The 27448-nt window shown below is 48.8% G+C and overlaps 2 protein-coding genes across 13 annotated transcripts in view; both read left to right on the forward strand.

The window, feature by feature from the left end:
- The window catches only part of LOC128877554 (cell adhesion molecule Dscam2), a 53871-nt gene extending 35559 nt beyond the window's left edge, over positions 1–18312 (forward strand). For 10 of the 12 annotated variants that reach the window (XM_054124948.1, XM_054124946.1, XM_054124950.1 and 7 more), the window contains 18 exons: positions 8730–8849; positions 8926–9099; positions 9173–9469; positions 9552–9913; positions 9994–10365; positions 10422–10608; positions 10680–10967; positions 11042–11311; positions 11614–11845; positions 11909–12085; positions 12170–12336; positions 12648–12887; positions 13228–13395; positions 14020–14157; positions 14881–15071; positions 15156–15513; positions 15864–15921; positions 17033–18312. In XM_054124948.1, coding sequence (XP_053980923.1) covers positions 8730–8849; positions 8926–9099; positions 9173–9469; positions 9552–9913; positions 9994–10365; positions 10422–10608; positions 10680–10967; positions 11042–11311; positions 11614–11845; positions 11909–12085; positions 12170–12336; positions 12648–12887; positions 13228–13395; positions 14020–14157; positions 14881–15071; positions 15156–15513; positions 15864–15921; positions 17033–17117 — 3884 coding nt within the window. In that variant the 3' untranslated portion in view covers positions 17118–18312. Of the gene's footprint in view, positions 1–8729; positions 8850–8925; positions 9100–9172; positions 9470–9551; positions 9914–9993; positions 10366–10421; positions 10609–10679; positions 10968–11041; positions 11312–11613; positions 11846–11908; positions 12086–12169; positions 12337–12430; positions 12614–12647; positions 12888–13227; positions 13396–14019; positions 14158–14880; positions 15072–15155; positions 15514–15863; positions 15922–17032 lie in introns of all 12 variants that reach the window. The other 2 variants (XM_054124942.1, XM_054124951.1) reach the window with 2 other exon arrangements.
- Positions 18313–20203: 1891 nt separating this feature from the next.
- Positions 20204–21351, forward strand: LOC128877556 (protein dpy-30 homolog). The gene is made up of 3 exons (XM_054124955.1): positions 20204–20285; positions 20403–20479; positions 20886–21351. Exons 1-3 carry the CDS (start codon positions 20270–20272, stop codon positions 21123–21125), a joined length of 333 nt encoding a protein of 110 aa, XP_053980930.1. The 5' UTR covers positions 20204–20269; the 3' UTR covers positions 21126–21351.
- Positions 21352–27448: the final 6097 nt, after the last annotated feature.

A 27448-nucleotide genomic window follows, 5' to 3' on the forward strand; every position in this document is an offset into this window, starting at 1 on the left:
GACGGCGTTGACAGTCAACGGTACCTACTGTAGACACCCTAAACGAACACAAACACCCGTACGCCACTCCTTCGTCGGTTCCTTCGCTCGCCTCGATCCCATCCTTCGTCTTCGCGATCAACGAAAGGTGTCGGAGTAACTCGTAGGACTCGTCTTGCCGTTTATTCGCGAGGAGACAAAACTGGTGATGTAATCGTTTGCAGTCGCGCCGCAGATAGCTCCGTTTGTGATCGCCGAGGAGCCAGCAAATTGGGGCGACTCGATTTCCGTGGTGTGTGCTATTCTCAAGGGCGACTTGCCGATCGAGATCAGCTGGGCGTTGAACGGCGAGCCGATCGGCCGTGATCGTTCGGACATAAACATCCTGGCAACCACGCGAAAGAATAGCATCCTCAGCATCGAATCCGTGGCCGCGAGACACGCGGGAGAGTACACGTGCTCGGCTTCCAACAAGGCTGGAGCGACCAGTCACTCGGCTACACTGGCCGTAAACGGTACTTTTGTTCAACAGAGACGTCCTCCGACATTTCCCTTTCGCATCCTTTGTATCTCGTCATTGTCTTCCCATTGCCTCCAGTCGGTGGTTTGGATTCGGAGTGCGAGCGTTCGATTTCCCGATAGTTCGGGCCTGGAATTTTCGTCAGTTCTCCATCGGGTGTCGTAGCGCCTCGATTTATCGCGAGATGCGTCGCTGCATCGTCAAAGGTCACGGTAGAGGGGTATAAGTTGGACAATGACGGATTCTTTGTTCGTCTTAGTTGCTCCCGAGATAGCTCCGTTCGTGATCAGCGAGAAGCCGGCAAACTGGGGAGACACGGTTACCGCAACCTGCACGATGTTGAAGGGTGATTCTCCGATTCAGATCGAGTGGGCTCTCAACGGCGAACCGATTTCCCACGATTATCCCGATATATCGATCGCGACCAGCAGACGTGTCAGTTTGCTGACGATAGACGCCGTGACGGCGAGTCACGCCGGGGATTATACCTGTGTGGCTAGCAACGCCGCTGGTGGAACGAGTTTCACCGCGACATTGGCCGTGAATGGTACAATACGTGTTCCTTGTTTCCCTCGGTTTGCTTTATTTTCTCGATGCATGCGCGACCCTCGGCTAGACAGTTTTCCGTCATATCCTGTTCGTGTCACCAACGTCAACGACATCCTCCCCGATCCCTTCGTTTCGTTGCGACAACGCCGCGATCCTCGATCGGACCTATTCGCCAGGTAAATTCGTTTAAAATTCACGATCGGCCGCGAAGGATGTTGCTCGCCTCGTTCTCAGCTTCGAATGAAACATCTCCGTTGTCGTGCTGACCGCAGTTGCACCGGAAATCGTACCATTCGATATCGGAGAGGGACCAGCGAATTGGGGGGACACCGTCACCGCGACGTGCACGGTATTGAAAGGGGATCACCCCATTCAAATCGAATGGGCTCTCAACGGCGAACCAATTTCTCGCAATCATTACGACATATCGATCATAAATACCAGCAAGCGCGTCAGCCTGCTGACGATCGACGGTGTGACGGGGAGACACGCGGGAGAGTATACGTGCTCCGTCAGCAACGCAGCCGGCGGGACGAGTTATTCCGCATCTCTCGCCGTTAATGGTACAACGATTTCCTGTATTCTCGTTTCCTTAGAGCCTTCTATACGTTTCTTTCTCTGTCATGCATGCGCGCAGCAGTTTGTCATCCTGGAGGCTCCTTCCGATCCTGTACCATCGAAACGGAGAAAGAGCTACGCGTTCGTCCGTTCGGGTTGCAATTATCCCGACCTTGCGCCGTTTCGAAATATCGAACCGACGACTTTCGCGTGGTCGTGGTGCTTCGAGCTCAATCTACGCACCTATTAGTTAGTTCGATCGAATGTTAAACGCAGGTTCACTGTCCTTGTAGTTATGCCGCACATAGGGCCATTCTCGATCAGTGACGGACCGGCTAACTCGGGCGACATGGTTTCGGCGACCTGTTCCATTATGAAAGGCGACTTTCCGGTAGAGATCGTGTGGAAGTTTAACGGTAGAACGATAGGTTTCAACGATCAGGACGTAACGATCACGAGGATCAATATGCGTATGAGCGCGCTGAGCATCGAGTCTGTGGCAGCGAGACACGCGGGCGAGTATAGTTGCGTCGCGACGAACAGAGCTGGAAACGTCAGCCACTCGACGACTCTGGCCGTCAACGGTACCTATCTCAACAAGCACGCTTGCACGTCAAACAAATTCTGCACAAGCATAGCCTTAACTAAAACAAAAAGAAATGCAACCCCAAGATTGCCATTCCTCGTATCTCTCGACGAATTCTATGCCTCTGCACCGTTGAAATTCCTCTTCCCGAAGAGCCCAGCCTCCCTTTCCATACGAAAAGACGAGAATCCGAGAAAAGTGGCGTGCCGACGAGAGGTGTACCCGGTATTCGAACGCGGCACCCGTGCAGCGACGCGACTCCGTTTCTTTGACGCGCGACGCGCTCTAGCTAGTTTTCTCACAGTTTCACCGCAGATCTTTCCATTCACTTTCGGCGACGAACCGGTCAACTCGGGCGAAGCGATCTCGGCGACCTGCTCGATCCTGAAGGGAGACTTTCCGATGGACATATCGTGGGCGTTCAACGGCGTGCCGATAGACGCCGAGAGCACGGATCAGTACTCTATCACGAAGAGCAAGCGGTTGAGCGTGTTGGCGATCGATGCCGTAGCCGCCAGACACGCGGGAGAGTACACTTGCACAGCATCGAACAAAGCTGGAGCCTCGAGCCACGCGGCGGCGTTAGCCGTGAACGGTAATACGCACGCATGTGTGTAGACGTTGGCGCACGTCTGTTGGGTTTCTCGTAGCCGTCTCGGGAAAGGCCTCCTTTTCTCTCATTCCTCTCTTGCATCATCCACCGCTATTCAATATTCATACCTGTCCCGTTCTGTCGTGTCGACACCCGGGGGACGCGTGGAACGTTCTGAGAGCGAGCTTCTGATCTCAAATTAACAACGAGGATATGCACCTGACCGAGATTGGTTCGGTTGATTCTCCAGCGGAATCATTCGCCATTCCTGTGGTCGCTAATTAGGTTAATGAGGACGGGCGACGGATTCTCGATCGGTCGTCGTCTCATCGATTTATCGTACACGATTTCAGTCGCGCCGCAAATCGCGCCGTTCTCAATCAGCGACGAACCCGCGAATTGGGGCGAGGCAGTTTCGGCGGTCTGCACGATCGTCAAGGGTGATCTGCCCATCGACGTGTCGTGGGCTCTGAACGGGGAGCCCATCACCGGCGAGAATCACGGCGATATCTCGATCTCGAGCACCGGGAAACGGGTCAGAGTGATGACCATCGAAGCCGTGAGCGCCAGGCATGCCGGAGAGTACACTTGCACAGCCTCGAATGCAGCTGGAGCGACGAGCTATTCGTCCATCTTGGCCGTCAACGGTACAGACATGCACGAGTCGGGTCCGATAGGCGCAAGCGAGACTGTTACCATCACCTCTCATTGGCACAGGCAATCTCCTTTCTTTCCTAAATGTTTTCATCCACGGAATCCTCTAAATCTTCCTTTTCCGATGTCTTCGTATCGTTCCTCTCCTCGCTCGTACGATTTACGCGACACGGACTTACAGGCTGACCGACACTGGTACACGTGAATCGGAAAATATCGAATAGTTCTCGGACATTGTTTCCAGTCGCTCCGCAGATCGCTCCGTTCTCTATTGGCGAGGAACCGGCCAATTGGGGCGAACAAGTCTCGGCGATGTGTAGCATCATGAAGGGCGACTCACCGATCGAGATACGGTGGAGTTTGAACGGGGAACCGATCACGCGCAACAATCATCAGGATATAATGATCACGAAAAGTGGAAAAAAGACCTCGCTCCTGATCATCGAGTCCGTCACCGCGCGTCACGCCGGCGAATACACGTGCGTTGCGAGCAACTTGGTGGGATCCGTCAGCCATTCCGCAGTGTTATCGGTGAACGGTATTACGCATCCATACCATTAAAGCATCTCGTACAAATCTCCCGTTGAAAGTCTCCCGAAGTCGATCCCTAACATCCTAAGACTGCCACACGCGCGAAACAGCTCGTCGTCTACCTCCACGCTCTAATCTAGCTTTCGTCTTCGGAGACGTTGGTTCTCTCGTCGAACCGGTCATCCTCGAGTACTATTCGAGAATAATTACGTTTTCGATCTCTTCCAACGAAGCGTCTCTATGTGGTTGTTCGTCTCATAGTCTCTCCGCAGATCGCGCCTATCTCCTTCGGCGACGAGCCTGTGAACGCCGGAGACTTGGTCTCGGTACAGTGCGTCGTGACCAAAGGCGACTCTCCTCTGGAGATCACCTGGACCTTCGATAGCCAGCCGATAAGATCCGATCGAATGGACGTGATTGTGTCCAACTCCGGGAAACGCGTCAAGCAACTGACCATTGAGTCCGTAGCTGCGAGACATGCCGGGGAGTACACCTGCGTTGCCTCGAACGCGGCTGGATCGACTTCGCATTCGGCTAAACTGGACGTTAATGGTACACACTTCTCGACGATGCTTGGACACCATCATCCCTCGACCGCAATCCCGACGCATCGACCACTTCTCTCGATCCCTTCCGTTCCTCCCATCGGTAGATTTCACTCGACGTTTTTCTTACGTTTGTTCAGCTTTCTTTTCGTTTGTATCTTCTTTTCTTTTTCATTTTTCTCCCCCCCTCGATTGCAGTGCAAAGTAGACGGTGCAAAGATACGGACCACGAGATTCAAACAAAGCGACGACCGGCTTTACGGTCGATTCGAACCGCGTTTCTCCCGTTCGACGGCTGCGTGCTGCACGGTCGCGCGACCGTGGCCACGGCCTCGTCGCGACGCAGACGTTTGTTCCTTTCAGTTCCATCTTTTTTCTCGTTTCAGTAATTCCGAAATTATTGCCGTTCTCGTTCGGCGAGAAACCGCTTAACTCCGGTCAAGTAGTAACGGTACCGTGCGCCGTGGTCGAGGGCGATCAACCCTTGAAGCTCCGCTGGACCTTAAACGGTCATACGATTTCGCCGCACTCTGGAATCTCGATCGTGGATCTCGGCGGACGTGGCGCCATACTCAGCATAGGATCCGTCCAGGCGACGCACGCTGGAACGTACACGTGTATCGCGGAAAACCTTGCCGGAAGGCACGAGCTCTCGGCCGATTTGATTGTCAACGGTGCTTAAATCCGTAGCGATCAAGCTCGAACGTCACACGTATTGTCTTGTCCCTTTAAACTTGCCATCCTTCCGAATCAACTCTCCCGTAGCGTTTCCTGCTTGAGTAACGTTCAACGGTTCCTATTTTTTATTCTGCTTATCCTTGGTTCGCATTTTTTCCGGTTCTCGTCGAATTCAATTTACTCATCGACGATTTAATTCCCTTAGTCCCAGCCTCCCATGGTACGGGTGAATCGTTGCGTTTGAGAAGTTTCCACCGGTGGTGGCTGGTCTCGAGCGATCCGAAGCAAGCCTGTGACCCTGCAAACGCGAATCACGTCTGAAGTCGGCGCGTTAAATCATCCCCGCTAAATTACGCGTCTATTTTCTCCCCGCCACCTTCTGCTATATCTCTGCCTGACTCTAGAGTCTCTCTGTCTCTATCTCTCGGCAGTCGCTCCGCATCTGCAGCCGTTCTCTTTCGACGAGGCCAACTCCGGCGATCTCATAATCGTCCATTGCGCGGTCGTAAAAGGGGACACGCCGATTTCTCTCAAGTGGTTGTTCGAGGGACGTCATTTAGAAGTAGGCGACGGAGTGGGTATCACCGCGTTGGGGGATAGAGTCTCCGCACTGACGATTCCCGCCGTCAGGGGAGAACACGCCGGAGAGTATGCTTGCGTCGCCGATAATCCAGCCGGTCGTGCTAGGCACAGCGCCCATCTCAAAGTGAACGGTACAGAAACGTGATCACTCACAGAACCATGGCATATACACCGAATACAAGGCGAACGCGGCAGTGCAAAAAATGAAACCGGCATGATGATGTTATCCAAGGCGTACGCGTAGCCAAACTGTAATCATACCGATGCGTTGCGATGCGTGTTACGTTACGTTGAGATCGGCGACATGAAGATGTTTTTTTTCTTTTTTTTTTGTTCTTTTCAATTGGATACGTCTTTGTGCGGTCGTAGTTCGAGTAGTAGTCGTAATAGTGAAAGAATAAAAAACGTCTCTACTGTCTGCTGTTGATTGTTGTAATAGCGTACACATACGTATATATATATAAATATGTTTGGAAGTCTGCATCCGCTCGACTGTCCATCTTTCTTTCTTACGTATATAATTATTCTCCCGCATCATCGTTTGTTTCGAAGTATCATCGTTTAGGTAGGTCGCTCGGCCGAGTGTAGCTTTTGGACCACAGTCCCACTCTCGTTATCCTTGGGCAACCAATCGTCAAAGGTAATTCGTCCGTAGCTCGGGACGAGCTCAATTTCCCCTTACCCCCCCGGTCCGATTTCTTTTCTTTTTCGTACTCTCGTTCAATATGTACACACGTACACGCACACATACGTATATACACACGTACCGTCTCTCTCTCTCTATCTCTCTCTCTCTCATTCTCTTTCATTTTCTCACTCTGTCTATTCGAATCCTTTCTCTCATCCTTCTCGGGATATCGAATGTTATCGGCGAACTACGGTTCGCGCAGAGAGAAACGGCGGGCGCATATCCGCGACGACAACGTGAACGCGTAAAGTATATTTCGCGGCAGAGGAGAGAGGACTACCGAGAGAGATCAGACGAAAGATAAGAGTCGTGAGAGAGTCTCTCGCGGATCGTAGGGAATCAGCGAACCGATGAAAGTTGACGATGAATATGACCACGAGACGGTCCAGTCTACCACGAAGAAATCGGAGAACGGAGTCGCAGAAGCGGCGGTGGTACCGCGTATCTAGCGTAGCGCCTATCATTCCAGTCCTACCACGGATCAGTCCGTTCGATTTCGGGGATCAGCCGATCTATGCGGGGCAGGCCGCCCAATTGGCGTGCATGGTGTTGGTCGGTGACACTCCCATCAATATTACCTGGACCCACGAGGACCAGCCTTTGTCGCAATTCATGGGATACAGCATCGGAAAGCTCGGGCCACGGACGAGTATCATGCTGATCGAACCGGTAACGCCGGACCACGCTGGACGTTACGCTTGTATCGCTAGTAATCCGTCGGGCAAGGCGGTGGAAGAGGCGACGTTACGAGTTCATGGTTAGGGCCAGAGTAATGGGAGCATTGAATGATTATTAATGATTGAACGATGATTGAATAATTCGGAATGAAAGCAACCGCGCCGGGCCCGTGAGGGTATTTGATTGCAGGCTTGATTGATGCATCTCCGTCGTTGCCGAAGCTGTCGTGTTACCTTGGCGAAGCTTACTGGATTTCAGTTCTCAGCGGAAGAGTTTGACATACACAGTGCGTTGCTTTCGTCGCCGGGGACGACTCTCTTGCGCGCCGTTTCTTACGTATCTCTCTCTCTCTCTCTCTCTCTCTCTCTTTATAAATATTTTTTCTACTTTCTACTCTGGTCATTTTTTTGTATATAAATTTCTTCACTCTGCCTATTTATGATTTCCGTTCTTTTCGCGTTTCTTATTCGTTCACCATTTCTGGTGCCGCCTATGTTTTTTCAGCCGAGTAGCAAAAGCAAAGTCACGCCCGAGAGTCCCACGTGTGTCCCCCTACCCCCCAGCAAGTTGGTTGAGCTTGACCCGCATCGTATTTGTGGCTAAGTATTTCGCCTCGTTTGATTTCCCTGTCTCGTTGTCATGCTCATCGTCGCTAATTTCTTTGGTGACACTTTCCGTTGGCTTCCGGGTTTATTTGGCCGCGACAACAGATCCAGGCACATGGATAGGGCTACACATCATTTTTTCTTTGCTCGTGCGCGACTCTCATCGCGTTACATACTCTTGGCGCGATCAGTACTCTCACCGTACGAATATGTCGGTGGATCAGCGATGTTCTCTAGGTCCTACGATCGAGCTGCGTATCTCGTGATCACGTTCGAGCGTCGATTTTGTATACCTCACCGTACCCCCGTCGCGCTACAACGCGTCCTTGTTCCAAGATGACCGACCGACCATCCGATCACCCCCTGAGAATCACCCTCTCGACCTGTGCCTCATCTCCGCGAAAGCGAATACCTCTTCTCACCTTTGCCTCGCCCTTGCCCCTCACCACACGTCTCGCCTCGTTCATTTTATGTATATGCATTCTTAGAGGTAGCCGATAGTACTAACACGCATGCTTTTCTCCTTACTCGTTAACCGTAGATCACTTCTCAAGCGGTGCAGCATGATGGGCCGTGCTCGAGTATCGTGGTATTACAGTACTTCTTGCATGGACGCTGCGAGCTCCTTCAGAGCCGTAACCGCGGTATCTCTCTATTCGCCTGGTCGACCTTCTTTCGTTTCTGTTCGTGCAGTAGTCACCCGCATAAACATCTCGAATTCCAGCATGTCGAATTGTCGCAATGTTGTCGCAGTTGCGGTAGCGAGTCGCGTTTCGTTCAGCATGCGACGAAATTGTTTGTCGTGACTCCAGTCTTCTCTGGCCGGAAAATTCGATCTCGCGATGTGTAGAACTCGAGCGACGGTTTCGTAGCCGTCGAGTAGCGTGGAGACTCGAGCTCACGACGCGACTCGCTCCCGGATTAACTGCCGATTGGTGGATGCGCCCGGAGAACACCTCGGATAACTCGTTCGTTCTGTAACAGTACCACCACGTTGGATTCTGGAACCGACCGATAAGGCATTCGCACAAGGCTCCGATGCGCGCGTTGAATGCAAAGCCGACGGTTTCCCCAAGCCTCAAGTCACCTGGAAGAGAGCAGCTGGTAACTATTTTTCCATCCACGGTCTCGTCCGTATTCGTACCTTCCCGATATCTTCTTTTCTATTCTCTGCTTCCAGGGGATACGCCGGGCGATTACACGGACTTGAAACTGAGCAATCCAGACATCAGCGTTGAGGATGGAACTCTGTCGATCAACAACATCCAGAAAACGAACGAAGGCTACTATCTTTGCGAAGCTGTAAACGGAATTGGCTCGGGACTTTCGGCTGTCATTCTTATCTCGGTTCAGGGTAAGCTCCCCTCGGTTCTCTCCGTTTCGTTCGGTAACAGGGATAATAAGGGTGATCGTTGCTGCTATTTCAGCTCCACCCCACTTCGACATCAAACTGAAGAACCAGACTGCGAGACGCGGAGAACCGGCTGTACTGCAATGCGAAGCGCAAGGCGAGAAACCGATTGGCATTTTGTGGAACATGAACAACAAGAGGCTGGACCCGAAGAGCGATTCTCGTTACACTATTCGAGAGGAAATTCTGGCCAATGGAGTGCTGTCCGACCTGAGCATCAAGAGAACCGAGCGAAGCGACTCCGCGTTGTTCACCTGCGTTGCCACCAACGCCTTTGGAAGCGACGATACCAGCATCAACATGATTGTGCAAGGTTCGTGTCGATACTCGAACGATTTCGGCACCTCGATCTACCGATATACACCGAGAAGATAATTAATGATATTTCGTTACAGAGGTTCCCGAGGTTCCCTACGGCCTTAAAGTTTTAGACAAATCCGGACGATCGGTTCAACTGTCCTGGGCAGCACCCTACGACGGCAACAGCCCCATGAAACGTTACGTGATCGAATACAAAATCAGCAAAGGCTCCTGGGAAACCGACATCGACAGAGTACTCGTACCCGGATCGCAACAGAACGTAGCTGGCGTTTTCAATCTGAGACCCGCGACTACTTATCACCTGCGAATCGTTGCCGAAAACGAAATTGGCGCGTCCGATCCCTCCGACACCGTCACGATCATCACTGCCGAAGAAGCACCCAGCGGTCCTCCAACTTCCGTTCGCGTCGATGCCCTCGATCAGCACACTCTCAAGGTAATCGGTCGCTTAGTCTAACTTGCGAGTTATCGAAAATATATCGTAACAGTGTTGACGCAACGATCGTATTCGAACAGGTAACATGGAAACCACCCCCTCGCGAGGACTGGAACGGCGAGATTCTTGGATACTACGTTGGCTACAGACTGTCTTCCTCGGAGAAACCGTACATGTTCGAAACCGTTGATTTCTCGAAGGAGGATGGAAAGGAACATCATCTGCAAATCATGAATCTTAAAACTTACACTCAATACAGCGTAGTCGTTCAAGCGTTCAACAAGGTTGGATCGGGACCGATGAGCGAAGAACGAAGACAACACACCGCCGAAGGAGTCCCCGAACAACCTCCTCACGATACCACTTGCACCACCCTCACGTCCCAAACTATCAGAGTCTCTTGGATGTCGCCCCCGCTGAGCGCTGCTAACGGAGTTATCACCGGATACAAAGTTAGTAAACGTCGGACGAATAATCGATCAAAGGTATTTACAATTATTTCTTGCAGGTTATTTACGGACCGTCTGACACCTGGTACGATGAAAACTCAAAGGACACCAAGATCACCTCTTCCAGCGAGACAATTTTGCACGGACTGAAGAAGTATACCAACTACAGCATGCAAGTCTTGGCTTTCACTTCCGGCGGCGACGGCGTCAAGTCTGCACCTATCCATTGCCAAACCGAACAAGATGGTAACAAAATACTTTTCAAAGTACGCCCGCGACGAGTTACGTAAACGTCTAAAATTTCTTATTCTTCGCAGCCCCCGAAGCACCGATCGCGATCAAAGCTCTGGTTATGTCCGCCGAATCGATCCTCGTCTCGTGGAGACCACCGAGCCAGCCCAACGGAGTAATCGCACAGTATACCGTTTACACGAAGGCAGACAACACCGAGGAACCGACCAGTCAGAAAGTTCCACCGAATCAACTGACTCACGAAGCATCCGGACTGGACAAGCAACGCAGATACGATTTTTGGGTGACGGCTAGCACTAACATCGGCGAAGGCGAGGCTTCGAAAATCGTGACGCTAGCACCGAGTGTTCGAGGTACATATTGGTCCCCGAGTATTTTCCTTACGTTTCGCGTTCACCGAAAGACACCTCGCTTACGATACTTGCAGTACCGGCAAAGATCGCATCCTTCGATGACAAGTTTACGGCTACTTACAAAGAGGACGTCAAATTACCTTGTCTCGCCGTCGGAGTACCCGCGCCGGAAGTAACGTGGAAAGTACGAGGCGCCGTTCTCCAGCCAAGCGACCGACTGCGCCAGTTGCCCGAGGGATCCCTATTCATCAAGGAAGTCGACCGCACCGATGCCGGAGAATACTCTTGCGACGTTGAAAACTCCTTTGGCCACGACACCGTCACTCATCAGCTGATCGTTCACGGTGAGCCTCGAGACATATGTAACATAACTAGCGTCTGTTTCGGAGAACTCTGGATTGGGGTTAAGAAAATGGAGCGACCCTTGACCTAGCGATTACAATGGAGACAGTATGTACATTAACGGTATTCAATATTGCCGCCCTACCAAAAGCTACCCAAATCTACTCAGACAGTATTTCCAAGATGACCACCAATCGCCAAGTCAATACCTATAATAAAAAAATCAATTAGAGGGTACCCAATTTTTTAATCCCGACCAAACTCTGTTTCGGGTGAATTGTTGACATTTCATGTTGCATCGCAGCTCCCCCACACTCCCCGCAAGTCACTCTTACCGCTACAACCACCAACTCGTTGACGATGAAACTCCGACCTCATCCCACCGACAACGCTCCGATCCACGGATACACGATTCACTACAAGCCCGAATTTGGCGACTGGGAAACCGCGCAGATCAGCTCGACGACGCAAAAGTACACGCTGGAGAATCTGTGGTGCGGCTCGAGATACCAGATCTACGTCACCGCATACAACGGGTAATCATCCGAGCTTGATTCGCGTTGCGACAGGACAAACTCATACATCGTTGTCGTTTTCAGAATTGGTACCGGCGATCCATCCGACATGCTCAATACGCGCACCAAAGGCTCGAAACCGATCATCCCGGAACCGGAGAAATTCATCGAAGTGTCCACGAAGAGCATCACCCTTCATTTGAGCGCCTGGTCCGATGGCGGCTGCCCCATGTTGTACTTCGTCGTCGAACACAAGAAAAAGTAAGGGAAAACGGAGTTGCCGAGAGTCTACCGTGTCGTTCGAGTCCGATAGAAATTGAAATGCGCATGTTTGGTACGATTCAGGAACCAACAGGAATGGAATCAGGTCTCGAACAACGTGAAACCCGGCGGTAACTTTGTCGTTTTGGATTTGGACCCTGCCAGTAGGTACCACTTGCGCGTGACTGCTCACAACAACGCTGGTTTTGCAGTGGCCGAGTACGAATTCGCTACACTGACCGTAACTGGAGGTGAGTATAAGCGGTGACGATGCAAAAGGCAACGGCACTCGTAGCCGGTGCTAATGGTGGCTGGATTGAATGGTCGCCATATTTTTTGTTCCAGGCACCATTGCACCGGCCCGCGGGCTACCCGATGTAAACGATGGTGGCAACGACGAGGATCCGATGAAAATGCTCATGGCTAATTTAAATCTGGCCGTGCCCGTGGTAGCAGCTATTCTCGTTATATTCGTTGCCGTCATCGTGATCTGCGTTCTCAAAGGAAAGGGCCACGATAGCGATAAAGGTAATCTGAGCGAGTCTATTGTTTTAACGAACAGGTACGATCGCACCGCCCGTACGCAATGGAGGTAACGACAACACCGACGTCAGACGTTATTTGCCGTGGTTACCCAGCTGGCTTGACATAAACGTGGTGGTGCCGGTCGGAGCTACGGTCGTTGTAATTATTGTAGGAATAGTGGTGATTTGCGTCGCGCTGTCGAGGAGAACTCGAGGCCCGGAACAAACACGGCTGCGAGGTATCTCATCAGCCGACGAGAAATATTACGAGGGACAATGTATACCAATTTTTTTTTATTATTTTAACTTGCTAAGTCGTAAAATAGTTGGACGATCGTCGGAAGGACGATTCCTCCCGTGGCACAGGTAGAAGATCGACTCGATGAGCGATTCTCGTATTAAAAGAAATCGATACGGCGACGATGTACGCGCCGAGAAATTGTTTTTCCGACGATCGATCCGCAGCGTTCGCCGCCCCTACTTTTGGAAAATTCTCTTTTCGCTCGTTTTCCTGTCGTAGGAGTCGGTGGACCAACAATCTAATCAAGTATATCGAGTACTTAACGCCTCCTATCAGTCGCTCGAGTTCGCGTTCATGCAAATTCACTTATATTTTAGACGACGTGGTATATCAACAAACCGGAGTTGGCGGTGCTACCCTCGACAAACGCAGGCCCGATCTTCGCGACGAACTTGGATACATCGCACCACCGAACCGCAAACTGCCGCCTGTACCCGGATCCAACTATAACACATGCGATCGCATCAAGCGAGGTACAGTGATAAGTAAGCCACAACTGCCTACAATATATGACTTTTAGTTAAATTCCAGTTAATTGTTTAGATGTTGTCGCATCGGCACGATAGTGTTACCGTTTTTATTTTACGTGACACGATCGGATCGCACAGAATACATATTAGACTTTCACCACTGCCAGACAGTTTTTAAACCGATACACCACTAAACAATACACACACATGCACACACGTAGCGGATAGAAAAAAAAACACAGCGAACGAGGCACCGAGAAGTTTCAGTCTCGCGTTCATACGGTAAACGGAATCGCTTCGTCGAGTTCGCTGTGCGTTTTCTGCACGCTACACGTATCCAAACACCATACACGTATACACGCGTTCATCATAGACATTGCCAGTTCTGTTTAATTGTTTGCCTCGCTTAAAAATGTTCTTTCTCTACGTATCGAGATGTATGTTCAACGGAAACGGATATTCTTCTCCCTCGTTTGCGCTTATCACACCGTCTGCGCGTACCAAGTGTCCAGTACGTGCGATTACGGTTCACCCCAGTATTCTAGTCAAAGAAACAATCACCCGAAATGGCTGCGAGCCAAACACGAATCCCGGTAAGCGTCGACCAGTCGTACGACCTTTGTAGTATATGTTCGATAGGTGGAACAGGCTCGATAAGGAGCCACTCGACGTGGGATCCCAGACGGCATATGTACGAGGAGTTGAATCATTACGCGCCGAACCGAAGATGTCCACCGCCGCCACGTATGGGCAGTGCCGAGGCTCTATCCCACAGAGGTTGGTAAAAGTAGTTAAAGACCCGAACGAAGCGCTCTTTCTTCCTTCGTGTCGTCGCGACGAGCCTTCGTCTATCGCGAGACTACGAATACTAAATTGCGGCCGTTGCAGCTGCTGGCTGGTTGCAGTCGGTCTTCGTAAGTCCTCCTTGTTCGACGGTTGACGTCGTGCAGACGACCTGTGTGATCCTCCGAATGTTGCACGCCTTCTGAATTCTTGCATGATTGCGCTGGTACCCGTTTATTTCGCAAACAGATGAACACGTGGCACTCGTAGAAAACACCTCTTTCGATTCGTTTCATTTTTCTCGTCGATACAGGACCAATCGCGTTCGCTCGCGTCTCGTAAAGTGGACGCAACGTGTTTTACTTTTCATCCTGCGATCGGATGAGACGATCGAGAGAACGTCAATGGGCCTGTACTCGCGCAAATATAAGAATAACGTGCATGATATTCTCCTACGAACGTTTCCCTGCCCTCTAAGCGAGAGCAAAAATAATAACAGAGGAACGCATAGGAATGCGATACGTAGGTACTCAACGATCGTAACGATTACTTGGTGGTTGCATGCGAAAGATTGTCTCGTGTTCCAGAGGCGTTTGGCCGAGGAGAGAAAGGGGAGCGCAATGTCCTCGATGCACCGAGATAATCTTGTACGATAAATAGACTAGTTTGACTCAGTCCACAACGGCAGTGTCTACCCTGAGCAATCGTTTCTTTCAGGCATGGAGGATGAGATTTGCCCGTACGCCACCTTCCATCTTCTTGGATTCCGCGAGGAAATGGACCCCACCAAGGCAATGCAATTCCAGACTTTCCCTCATCCAGGAAACGGACACTCTGGCACTATGGGACCACCCGTTGGCCATCCTACCAACGCCTCTGCTCACAGCCGCTCCGGATCTCAGTCTATGGTATCGCGAACGTTTCTGCGTAATTCGACCATTCGGATTATACGTGAGAACGGTTTTGATCATTCGTTAACTTGTTTATCTCAGCCACGTCAAAACGGTCGCTACTCGCGCGTACCATCCCAAGGAGGCGGCAGCGGAACTCACAACGTTTTCTCCCCCGAATACGACGACCCGGCAAACTGTGCTCCGGAAGAGGATCAATACGGCTCGCAATACGGACAGTACGGTGCTCCTTACGATCATTACGGATCCCGCGGATCTGTTGGTCGCCGTAGCGTAGGATCGGCCCGCAACATTCCTATGTCTGGATCACCCGAACCACCACCACCTCCGCCAAGGAACCACGACCAGAACAATTCCAGCTTCAACGACAGCAAGGAGAGCAACGAGATCAGCGAGGCGGAGTGTGATCGCGACCAACTCGTGAACCGCAACTACGGCGGTCAGTAGAAAGAACCGTGATCGAGTGGGGGACGAGAGGACCGATTTACGAAGCGAGTCGACGTGCACGAGAATCCGGATCGGAAGGATCGGCTGTAACCGTTTGTTCTCGATTCCGATTCGTGTTCGAATTCGTCTTCGCCGAGTGGTACTCGCTCTCGGTCTCCTCCCGTTGCTCGCTCTAGCGCAGTAGGCGAATAGGCATGCCGAGCGAGTCACATCGTACAAGAATGAACGAGACTCGCTCCGGAGTCTGTGTATCTAATCGTTAGCTTCCACGATTTTGCATGCTACGTGTCGTCGTAGTAGTTTACCGTTGTGTCAATCGTGCCGTGTGTTTTTCTATTTCAGTGAATGCTCGCGGCAAGGACGGCATGACCACCGAGGAGATGCGTAAACTCATAGAGAGGTCAGTAGAGATCGAGTGAGTTTGGTTAACGGTGAACGATTGTATACATATAACGTTTCACCGTTCCTGCCGCTGTGTCTCGAGCGATTTCTTGCCTCGAAAACTGTCATTGACATTCTCGATAGTAAATTGGCCCGTTTCTCCGTTAGTCGCTTCGACTTTATACCGTTCGACGATCTTTGATCTCGACTCTCCGTAGTCTTTGCCAGACCTGCTCTTTGCGGAATTGTTGTCTGTCGATGTCCATCATTGGCATTGTCGAATCTAATTCGAGTCACGTACGTTCGTGTGTACCTTCTAAAAATGATAATAGTGGTGATCGAGTGCACGGTGGTTCCGCTAAGAACTCTCGAATAACCTTTCGATGATCTGTCTAACGTATCTCTGACTTTTTTCTTGTTTCATGACTTTTTACGCAGGAAGCCGTAAGTCCGTTAGACAATAATCAATACTTAACAACGCAGGGCGCATTCTCGTGACCGACGGTTGCGTTAGAGACGATATTGAAAAGCTTTAGAAGTTGCGTTATCATCTGTTTTTAGTTAGTTTATGTGGCCACGAGATTAGGTCAGTCGATGCTTCGACGGCGTTGCTTCACGCGATCAACGAGATCTCTACCTGGGTCGAAAGCGCTTACTAAACCAACGTGTGTTTGCATGCGATTGCGGTGAATACATGCCATGTATGATGTTCGTAGTTGACACTAATTTTTTTTTTTAATAGATGACGCGAAGGGTGTACCCGACTCTCGATCGGTACCGAGTTTCTTTTCGCTACAGCTGTCGCTGTCCCGTCGTTGCTACAGATCCTGCTGTCCATGCTGCTGGTGCTACTAACCACTAACCACCGCTACGAATACGTTTTTTAATTGTCGTATTTACGACTCGCCTCGTTTAATTTACTCGCGATTCCAGCTAATGCATGCGCCGATGATACCACGTGCAGGTTCATTTAGTTGCTGTTCTTTAGATGCGTAGCAGTCGTATTTGTTCGATGAACGTACGAAAACGTCTGCACGTGGCGATAGCGATAGAATGCCGTTGAAGTAACAGGTACCTGCGCGCCAGGGGCACGCGCGACGACGATTAACAATTGAAACTCCCTGTTGCAGAAACGAAGCCCCCAGCCGGCAAACCGGCCCCGGCCACGGCGGTCACGGGGGACTCCTCACACCCTACGATACTGTGGCAGTGTAACCTGTAAATCATCTTCCGTGGTCTTCCGTCTCTCTCGTCGCCGGCAGCCCAAGACTCGAGAGGAGCGGAACGAGTGCGCACGTCATCTCTTCCCCCGGTGCTGTCGTCGGTCCAATTTGCAACGATTTACGATTTAAAAAGTTACCATCGTCGCGAGTAGATTAGATTCGGTCCATTTTACATAAAGCGTACGCTCGTCGAACAATTTACACGTAAAAAGTCAGCGTTACGGCCGGCGACGACAGCCGCCTCCCGAAGGGAACGCGTTCTCCTCTTCGTCCGCGACCATATCGTTTTACACAATTTTTGGCCTTTTTCTATTTAAATCTCGCGTTTTCCTCGTTGATCGTTTCATCTCTCATTCGTTGTTCGTTCCATCCGTCTATAAGGCCAGGTTACGAAACTGCCAAATTTATATTGACTGCCGTGATATGGACGAAGATGGATCATTTACGCGTGTGGCAACTTTGTCGCGTCGTTGCTCGTAACGATACGTACGTACGATATCGTAGTAATCGAACTGTCGTGAACGAGACTCGATTCCCGTTGGGACGGTGGCGAACACACCCGGCACGTTCGCGGACGTTTCAGAACGCGACGAAGAATCCGGCCCGCGACGCGTGCTCTCGGCGACGGTGAATTATCACACGGGGGTCTTCGCGAGTTGTTCTAGGTTACGATTGTCGCTTTCAGGCGCCCACGAGTCACGGGAAGTAAACACGAGATAATACATTAGTTATTCGCTTTTTTAAGTCATGGTTGTGCCACACTGCCGCTCCCCGCAGGCATATGATATTATACATACATATATATAATGATATTATACATATATACATATATATATATATATACATACGATTTATAATTTCGTAACGAAGGTTGTGTACCCCATTTTCGGTGACCGACGATCTTGAGTCTCGACGTCGCGGAGAGCAAGTCTCGGAGCGCTGTTTTTGCAATCGCGATAACACCGAATTGGTAACATACGAGCTCGCATCGATGCCGTGGTGGCGTTTGCCGAATACCTGTTTTTTCGTCGGGCGAGTCGAACGAAAATTCTCGTGACACGCCGATCGACTATCCGCAGGAAGAAACGCAGCACGATAAAATTCCATAAACCCATTGGAGAAACACGATGAAACAAAATTTGAACCGATTAGACACCATGATCACACCGCGAGTGAAAAAAGAAAAACCGAATAATTGAAACGTAAATAGAATGCAAGCAAGGAAGTACACCACGCTCGCTGTCGATTTTTTAATCATCCTATACGATATTTAGTCCGCTGTACACACACATATATTCCGCAAGCTAATCTCGATCAATTATGACGTATGTGAATTTAATGATAATGCGACGATGATATTATAACGTGTAAGCAATTCGAGCAACAAGTACCGATTTAAACGTAAGTAGAATTTAAGCCGGACGGATACGGTCGCGAGGTTGCGCCGTTTCGCTTTCGCTTTCGTTGAACGGTGACGCGTCGAGCATCGTTGAATAACAAATGAAAAAGTAATTTGATGGGCCAACGGATTTGACAGGGCGCCCTCGATAGCAGAAAGTAAATAATAAACACGAACCGCCAAGTATCGTTCGAATACTCGAGATTTGTTCCTCGACGTGGCGCCCGGATACGGTTACGGCGCGTGTCTCATAGTTGGTTTTTATCACAACACTATTTAGATATATACAAATATATAAATATATATATGTATACATTGACGTTCATATGCATACGTTGTAAGTAGGTATGTCTAGGTGTCGCATTTATTTGCCGAGGCGATGCACGAGTTGTACACCAGTCGCGAGAGTGTCACGGTCGAAGAAATGCGACCGTCGTGGACGACGGAGCAACGCCGGGGTGCTTCGGCCGTGAACGATCCGTTTCTTATTTTCTACGATCGAGGATCTCCTAACCCTTCGTTCGTATTCGCTGGCTACGACTCGGCACGCCGACGCACTTTTACTCATCGATGTGATTTTAAAGGCTGCGCAAAGTCTCGTGTCTCGTGTATGTGTTACGATCGCGCTCTACCACATTAAATGTAGCCATATCCAATTCACCTTTTACGATGTATATCACGTTTTACTCACGTAACGCTCGCGGAGCTTTTCGCTTTTGAAGCTTTTGAAATTTAACTGCGATGAAAGAGAGACCGAAAAATATTTAACTTATTCGATATTATTAGCCGTGCGATCGACGTCGCGTCTGCTCGAGCGCGACGGTCGACATTAATTAAGAAGGAAATGAAAACGTGATGTCCGCGAAATGTCGCTTAGCTTTTTCTTCTATTTGTCGATCCGAGAATAATCTCGTTTGTCGTTACGGTTTGTGTGATCAATCTGGAATCGTTTTCCTTCGCAAGGTTTAACGTTACTTTTTGAAGATGCTGTGAACAAACGGTCGGTGCCGCCGTCCGCGTTATACATTATACATATATTATGCTTTATTCATTGGATGATATTGGATGTTCGTTTCGTACAACAAGCGAGGCGGTTCTTCGAGCATCTCCTTCAGCGGGACGCGTGTCGTCTTATCTTTCGGTTTGCAAACAGAGTCGGGACGTTTTCGTAATTTATACACTTGTGTTGCGCTCTGTGCTCGCCTTTAAATTGGTCGTAAATTTGTATTCTCGCATATACAACGATACTCGTATTTGTCCGTGTTCGTGGAGACTCGAGGATCCGCTCGCAGTACACCATTTCCTCAGTACCACTGTTTTATGTTTTTGTACCAAAGTCGTAGCGTCTAACTTTACGTTAAATAAATAAAAGTAAAAAAAAAAATCTTACTTATGTTATCAGATGCCTCGGCCCTATTACAGAGTGGACCAGTCAGCCTCGCATTTGTGGAAGTCTCGAATTATGGATACGTACATTACTTTTTCTGTCAGAAATATTAATTTCTTATCGTATGAAAAAGGTAAGCGACGCGAACTTTAGTTGATTAAATCAAACTTTTCAAGATCTAATTGAACTCAGTCAAATTATCTTAAGATTCGTTAATGTTAAATCTTCGATAATACAAAAGCAATTTGTAGAATTTTTGGAAATGAGAAACTTCTCGAGTTTCGCGTATGTGGTAACATTTGAATAGCGCTCGTGCGGTGATAAGTCGCCATAGTTGGTACCATCATTTGTTTGCACGATGGCGTCCGGCGGTGGTATGTATCCGTTTATTTTGCTTTTTATAGTTTAATAGGTTGCATTGGGCAATACGTTTCGGACAAGAATTCGTTGCGTTTACGATGCTGATTAATTTATCGCTCTCCTGACGACAGAAAACCCGACGGAGGAAAGAACCGAGCCAGTGACACCAGCACAACCCCTCACCAATGTCGTGAGCGAAGCAGCGCAAGTAAGTCGGATAACCTATAAATCTAGCGCGTAACCTCCTAGACACCTTCGCGCTATTACAGTTCATTCGTACGACCGATATTTCGCAAAATGTCAACGTTAATCGTATGTTCTCGTGTCGTAGGATTAATTGTGCGCGTAAAAATTAACAGTGTGTCGTTTGTTTGTTACAATTTCGACGGTTCCCGCCAATCTGATTGACAGCTGTTGTGGCAATTTCGGAAATTGTATTTATCGATGTCATACGAATATATTATTGGAATCTAGGTTAGCGTATCTGTTTAATGTTGCTCGAACTAAGAATTCTCGTCTGGTTTCGACAATTTTGATCAAAAGCATTAGCAGATGTATAAAACAAGTGGTAGATCTGCTCCTATTAATCTTTGCATTGTTCTTTATGATTACAGAGGATACTAGCTATGAACAAGGACTCCGATTTGACAGGTGTACCGCCAAAAAAATCACGGGTCGAATTGCAATCCCTTCCGACTAGGCAGTACTTGGATCAGACGGTAGTTCCAATTCTGCTACAGGCATTGTCGAGTTTAGCCAAGGAGAGACCTGCGGATCCTATTAGCTTTCTAGCTGGATACTTGCTGAGGAATAAGAGCCAGTATGACAATGGTGAATCTCCTCCGACTAGTTAATGAACTGTCGACTTGTTTACTAATATGCAATGAAAATTGAGAAATCGTTTGTAAACATATACTGATTTTTCTTAGGAACATATACGAGTTGGGCAAGGTGTGTTTGTGTAATTTCAAATTAAATAAAAATGTATTAGTTTTCTTAATTTACGATAGGCCTTTTAGCAGGTAATCGACCAACGTAACGCAAATGTATTCAGTTTCGCAAAAAATTTCTTTTAGTGTTTCTTTGATTCTTACCCAGTGATTACCCAGTTTAGAATATTCTAAATTCGGAAAGGTTAATCTCCTCGTTAAAGAGTTTACGATAGTTAATACCCGAAGTCTCCTCTTCGTTGACTCGTAGAACGTTCGAAAATCATTTTCCCGAAATTATGAATTGCAAGTCCTTTCCATCAACTATAACAAGCGAGTAGGATCGTTATCGCTGGCTCGATAAATCGTAATGAGTCCTCCGTGTTCGCGTCGATTTTAATTGGAACGGCGATTTAATTGGACGCAATTAAATGTAATCGTCCAATGAATCGGCGTGAAATTTATTTTACGGTCCGATAAGATCAATAATTTGCACGGTACACGCGACGCTTTCGAGCTTCTCCAAATTAGTTTTGGGGTAAACAGACCACGTTGATTTTTTGACGTTTAAATTTTAGGACAACTCGTTTTTGACTTCGTCATTGATCACTGACGAACCATAATCGTGACCGGATGTAGCGTTGATTTATTTCACGTAGGGTGTCGCGTTGACAGTTCAACCGCGATTTCTAGTTACAACGACTCCGTAGAAAGAAAATTCGCGTGGACCCAGATAACGCTGCAGCACCGCACAAAACGACTACGACGACGACGACGAGATATCGGGGTAATTTCGTGGCGAACAATTCGCGCGGCAGCATCATCGTACCGAGTCCAATTAACGAGGGAGGATCCCATTCGAGTCTCTCGTATATCACCTCGTTCCTTGATACCATTGCAGCTGTGCATTCGCCGCAGACTCTGCAATTACTTTTATTTTCTGTCCGTTGTGCCGCGTTTTAGGTAACAGTTGTAAAAGGCGTAATGCACTTTTTATTCAATTAGACAAGCGCCTGACATTATCTTATAGCAAATGATTTTGACAGCCTCGGTTGGTATTGAAGTTTTGATTCGCGTTGAAGTCTTGGTTGATCATGAAGCCTTTAATGATTCTTACGTAAATAAATAAATAGTAATCGTGGCGTGTTTAGGGACTTCTCGTACTCCATGTTTCGCGGGAACGAGTAATTGACCGAGTTTGCATTTCTTTCCTCATTTTTCTTTCGCCTTTGTTTGTATCCAAATTCAACGGTCAGCTTGAGACGCGCCAGTCTTACGTTTAGCATGCTGTACGTAGTACAGGGTATAGAAGCAAAGGCAGGTACATCGAGACTACAGTTAATGGCAGAATCGTGTCACGGCTTTCGTCGTGCGCGAACAATCTGCACATTCACGCCCGCACGGGCACACGGCGCCTTCGGTTCAATTGGCACGCATATTGGAATTCTATTAGCGAGATTACCGACAGTAATTGCTCGGTTTGGCGCAATATCGCACGCTCGTATGTGCCTAGCCAACAGGCTAGCGTGCGTCAAACGCGGATTAAGCGTGTACATTTCGTCTCGACCCGAGCAAGTCGGGTGTATGATGTTTATTACGATTATAGTAATCGCAGCTGGGTCCTTCGAACAGAATTTTCCAAAGTGCGTTTCGTGTGGCATGAAATTGCTTTCAGAATAATGACGGAAATTCGGAAAGCTCCGAGCTTAAAACTTTGCTTTGTCCCGGTATTTGCTGGGGCTACAAGAAACTTTTCCAGAGAGTACAATTTGCAGATTGCGCTAGAAAATGTTGATCGCAAATTTAAAATGTACCGTGGAACACCCGGTACGCCGTGACTCGCGGATTTGAATATGCACGGGTTACATTAGTCGTAGCGAGTCGCTTCAAAGGATCGAGACGTTCGGTTGAAATTACTCGGACTACTTGGGCGAGCGTTACTCTCGCGCGCGAGAGTTTCTCTGTGAAAATTTAATCGAAAGTTCCTACTGCTAGGAAATGAAAGTCGAAAGTAGATACGAGGGTGAAAAAAAATATGCTGGAACACGATGAATAACATATTTCGCTGGGAAAGTAGCGAAACTTGTAAGTTCACGGATATCGAAGGGTGGAGAACGATTTACCAGGCATAAGGGCGTCGGGATTCGAAGCTGAGCTTTTTTTCTAAATTTCCGTCTCCGAACCGACACCGGATTATACCTATAAAATTTTCTCCCGTAACTCTACCGTTGCCCCCTCTCTCTTCGTCCCCCTTTCCCTGGGTCAGATTCAGGGAAAAAACGCTTACCAGGCAGATTCGCGCGAGCTAAAGCTCCCTTTTCTCTCGTATTTTTTGCCACGCTACAATTCTATCTGATAGCGGAAAAGTTTTTTCATGTTTCTTTTCCGGTTCGTTCCGGCTCGTTTTGTTTTTCGATTCGTTTCGCTTCGGCCATGAAAGATGACGCGCGATCGCGCATACCGAAACGATAAATAGCGCTTGCTTTTCGTTTTAGTCGCGTTAGTAGAATTCGCGCTTAATCATCGAGGAATAATCGTTCATTCGGGATCTTATTTAATTTTAAAAACTTGGTAAAAAAAAAAAATGGGATAACAAAAGTTTGATGCAAATATTAAACCCAATATCTATTCGGAAAGTACCGTAATTGGACATAATATAAAATCGTTAATTGAATATCGAAACGTTTGCGGGCTGCAAATTGAAAGCCCCCAAGCACGACAGGACGAGGTGCAAGCATATTCGACTCGAAAATGAAATTCGTCATTCGGTCACGTTGTACTGGGACGTTTTAATCAGCCTGACGGAATGCTTGAAATCCGTGAAGGAGCATGTACAAGGGCGCTCCCCTTTCTTCTCTCGTCCCCACCGCCCTATCACCCTTTCTCTCTGTTCCTCTTTCTGAATTATCTTGCGGTTCCTCGCTCGCGGGGCCGCAGATTTTCATTTCAGATCTGGCTCCGGCACAGTGCAGAGGAGAAAATAGAAGTCGCTTCCCGTTGATTTCAATCTGTTTGACGGGGCACTCCTCGCTCCTTCTCGCTTTCCGGAGCGTCGCGGTGCCCGATGCCAGCGCACCGCGTCGCTGCACGAAGACAACGAGACGAGATCCGCGACGCAGGCATACGAATATCGTGCAACGGCATCTCGCTGGTTATTTGGTACTCCCGTTTCTTATTCTTCGTCCGACCGTGCATTTTGGATTTACTACCCTCTGCGAATACGACGTTCCTCGAAGGACATCGATCCACAATTACTAGATCCACGACTCGTTTGGAAATTTCCCCTCGAGCCGTCCTATCTGTCGCGTCGCCGAGAAAACATCACGGAATTCTTGGTAAAATAGGGTTCTTTAAAAACATATCCAAGGACAAAGGGTTACGTTGTCCCTGCTAATTTAAATTTAATCTCACATTTTGGACCACATAAGTTTTATCCCGCTAGATCGCTAAAACCATACTGTGCGACGTTTAAACATCCTCTCTTGTTCTTCGTGCGATTTGCTCCAGCGAACCGAAAAGCGATAGGAATATCGATATTACTCGCAGCAGCCTCGATATTGTCAGAGAATATTCTGCACAAAGGTAGTACATTCCTCTGGAAGGGTTTATGCGCAGATCCACTCCCTCGGGTTTCAGTTTTCGATCGCAGCTGGACGTAGAATCGGCTCTGCCTCCCCATTCGCCCTTCATCTTCCCTCCACCGACAGGTAAGCGTCTCTCGAAAATCGCTTAATCCTCCGACCAGTCGAAAGCCCCACGCCCGGTATTACGGTAAACGTTGATTTGTGGCCATGGCAGCGACATTATTTATAATTTGTGGGTATTAATAGCTGACTCACGCGTGCGTATCTACGATGGTATATAGATCCTACAGGAGCCTTTCTGCTCACATCTATCTCACCTATCGGCGATAAATTTCCATCCGGATCGCAGAGGTAGTAGTTTAAGTTTCGGTTTAGTTGCAATCCTATTTCAGAGAGGACATGCTTGAGGCCAATTCTTTTGTCTCTGTCTATTATCGCAGAATCCCGTGCTCGTAAAAAGTGTTGCACGACCGTTAGAATCTATTTCTATCGAAAAGTCTCGATTTATCGCGCCATCTTGAAAATACAATTTCTGAAACAAAAAGAATCCTTAAATTTCACGCAATGAAATAACTCCATCGATGACTATAAAGCACGGTTAACTCCGTAGGTAGGATGAACGCGATCTTCATTGTTATCGTGCCCGGTAAAGCGCCTGGGGGGCACCGAACGTATTTCAATTTTTAAGGCCGTGTACGTATGCGGCCAGGAGGCTCGACTTCGTTTCGTTTCCGTGTGCACCCACCGGCACCGGTGCCGGGCATTGTTCTCTTTCCCGGGCCTCCGTCTTTCGCAGTTAGGGATGAAAAGAGGAAAGGGTTGGTTGGCGAAAGGCGAACGAGGACGGATGTACGTATGTTCCCTCGGAGGACGCCGCAAGACCTCTGGAATACGTTATTTTCTCTGGGCTGTTATTTCGAGGCGGAATCCACAGACGGCGTACACGACGCCGTGATAACGGAATCAGATAGCTGCTGTGCCATCTCTTACCGCGGAATAATACCTTGCGGGCATATAAATCACTGCTGCCAGACCGATATTTTCGCGGGAGCGGCACGCACGAAGGCCCATCGTCCGGTTTCATCCTATACTGACACCCGGCACCGCGACACCTTTCATTTCCACACCCAATGTCCGTGATGGCTTATTCTCGAAATTGCCAGCCGCGGGCGTAATAAAACGTTTGGCGTCTAGTCGATCGGCCGATAGAACCTTCACCCCCCTCCCCCGCTAGCAGGGGTAGCAGCGAAACATTGTAAGGGCGTGGGCGACGCGAAAGTGGCCCCCTACGGCGATCGTGCTTCCTTCGTATTGTTTTTTCCCCGTCGACCAGTTTCGATGCAATTATCGGGTCGCCCAGAGACTCCTTTCAATTTTCGTCGACCTAGCTCTACTTGTTTGCGCGATATTCCAAGAAAGCTCTCCTCGAACACATCGATTCCATTTTTCTATTCGTTAGACGCTACCCTTTGAATAATCATTAATTTCTTTCGTATATATATTCACGGTTAACGATAATCATAGAAAGCACAAATCTTTCTCGCCAATTAAATATAAATTGTCGCGATAACAACTGCGAATATTCGCGAATATTCGCGAAACGAAATACAATCGTTGTTCGTTTCCACGGTTATTAGCTCGTTTTCTTGTTACGGAAACCGATGGATGTGCAATTATCGACAATCGCGACAGCAATTAAACGAGTTCGATACTCTTTGAAAGTACCCGTGCGCTCTGTGTTATATCCGCTGTGCGTATCGCGAGGCGAAACGAGGATTTTTCTTTTGTTGTCTCCGGTGCAGCGTCGGTTTGTCATCGCGTGTGTTAGAAAAAATTATATCGAAGCGATTCAAACATTTTCAAACGATTTCTATTTGTTTGCGTAGGAGTACGACGTTCGCGATTTAAGGACGCTATTGCCGGAGTAACAGACTGCGCGTCGGTAATGCGATGTTGCTAACACGTGTATCGCGGTAATTGTTTCGCCACTAATCGTCCTAGACGAACGGACGGACGTCCGTACGAATAAATGGTATTTCCCGGGGGGTGGCGAGGAGGGTCGCGGAAATTCCGTGACGCCACACGTTTACCGATTCCGGAGAGGAATTGTTTCGAAGAGGATCGAAGATGTTTACCGAATTCGACTGCGGTCTACGGCGAGGTAGAGGTCGCGAATTGGAATCCCCATCTAATAAATCACGGTTGTATATCTGTGTGTGGCCAGGATGCGTGCACCGACGGACCACCATTCTCTGTGCTAGCATCCATTCCACGGAATAGCGTCAGCTCCATCGTTCGCCAGCACGGTCTCGCTAGGAGAATGAACATTGTTTCGTGCGACCGTAGGACCGATTACAACCGAAACGATCGAGCGGATAACAAAACGTGCACGGACGCGAGAGACAGCTGTGGGAGATTCGAAAACGACTGGATCGATCCCGCGAATCGATAGTCTCGCGCGCGATCGACAACTCCCGGGCCGTACACTCGCGATGGTTATCGACGTCCCGTCGTTTATTCGCTTAGATTCTCATTGATAAACATGGGTCGATCGAACGGTTCTCCTGTTATTATGGTATTAAGCTCTATGTGTTTCTCGTTTATTTTTTCTTTTTTTTTATTTGAATCCTGTTTTCGATGTTACACGTGGAATTTTGATTCAAA

Source organism: Hylaeus volcanicus, chromosome 5, assembly GCF_026283585.1.
Source record: "Hylaeus volcanicus isolate JK05 chromosome 5, UHH_iyHylVolc1.0_haploid, whole genome shotgun sequence".
Taxonomy (NCBI): Eukaryota; Metazoa; Arthropoda; class Insecta; order Hymenoptera; family Colletidae; genus Hylaeus; species Hylaeus volcanicus.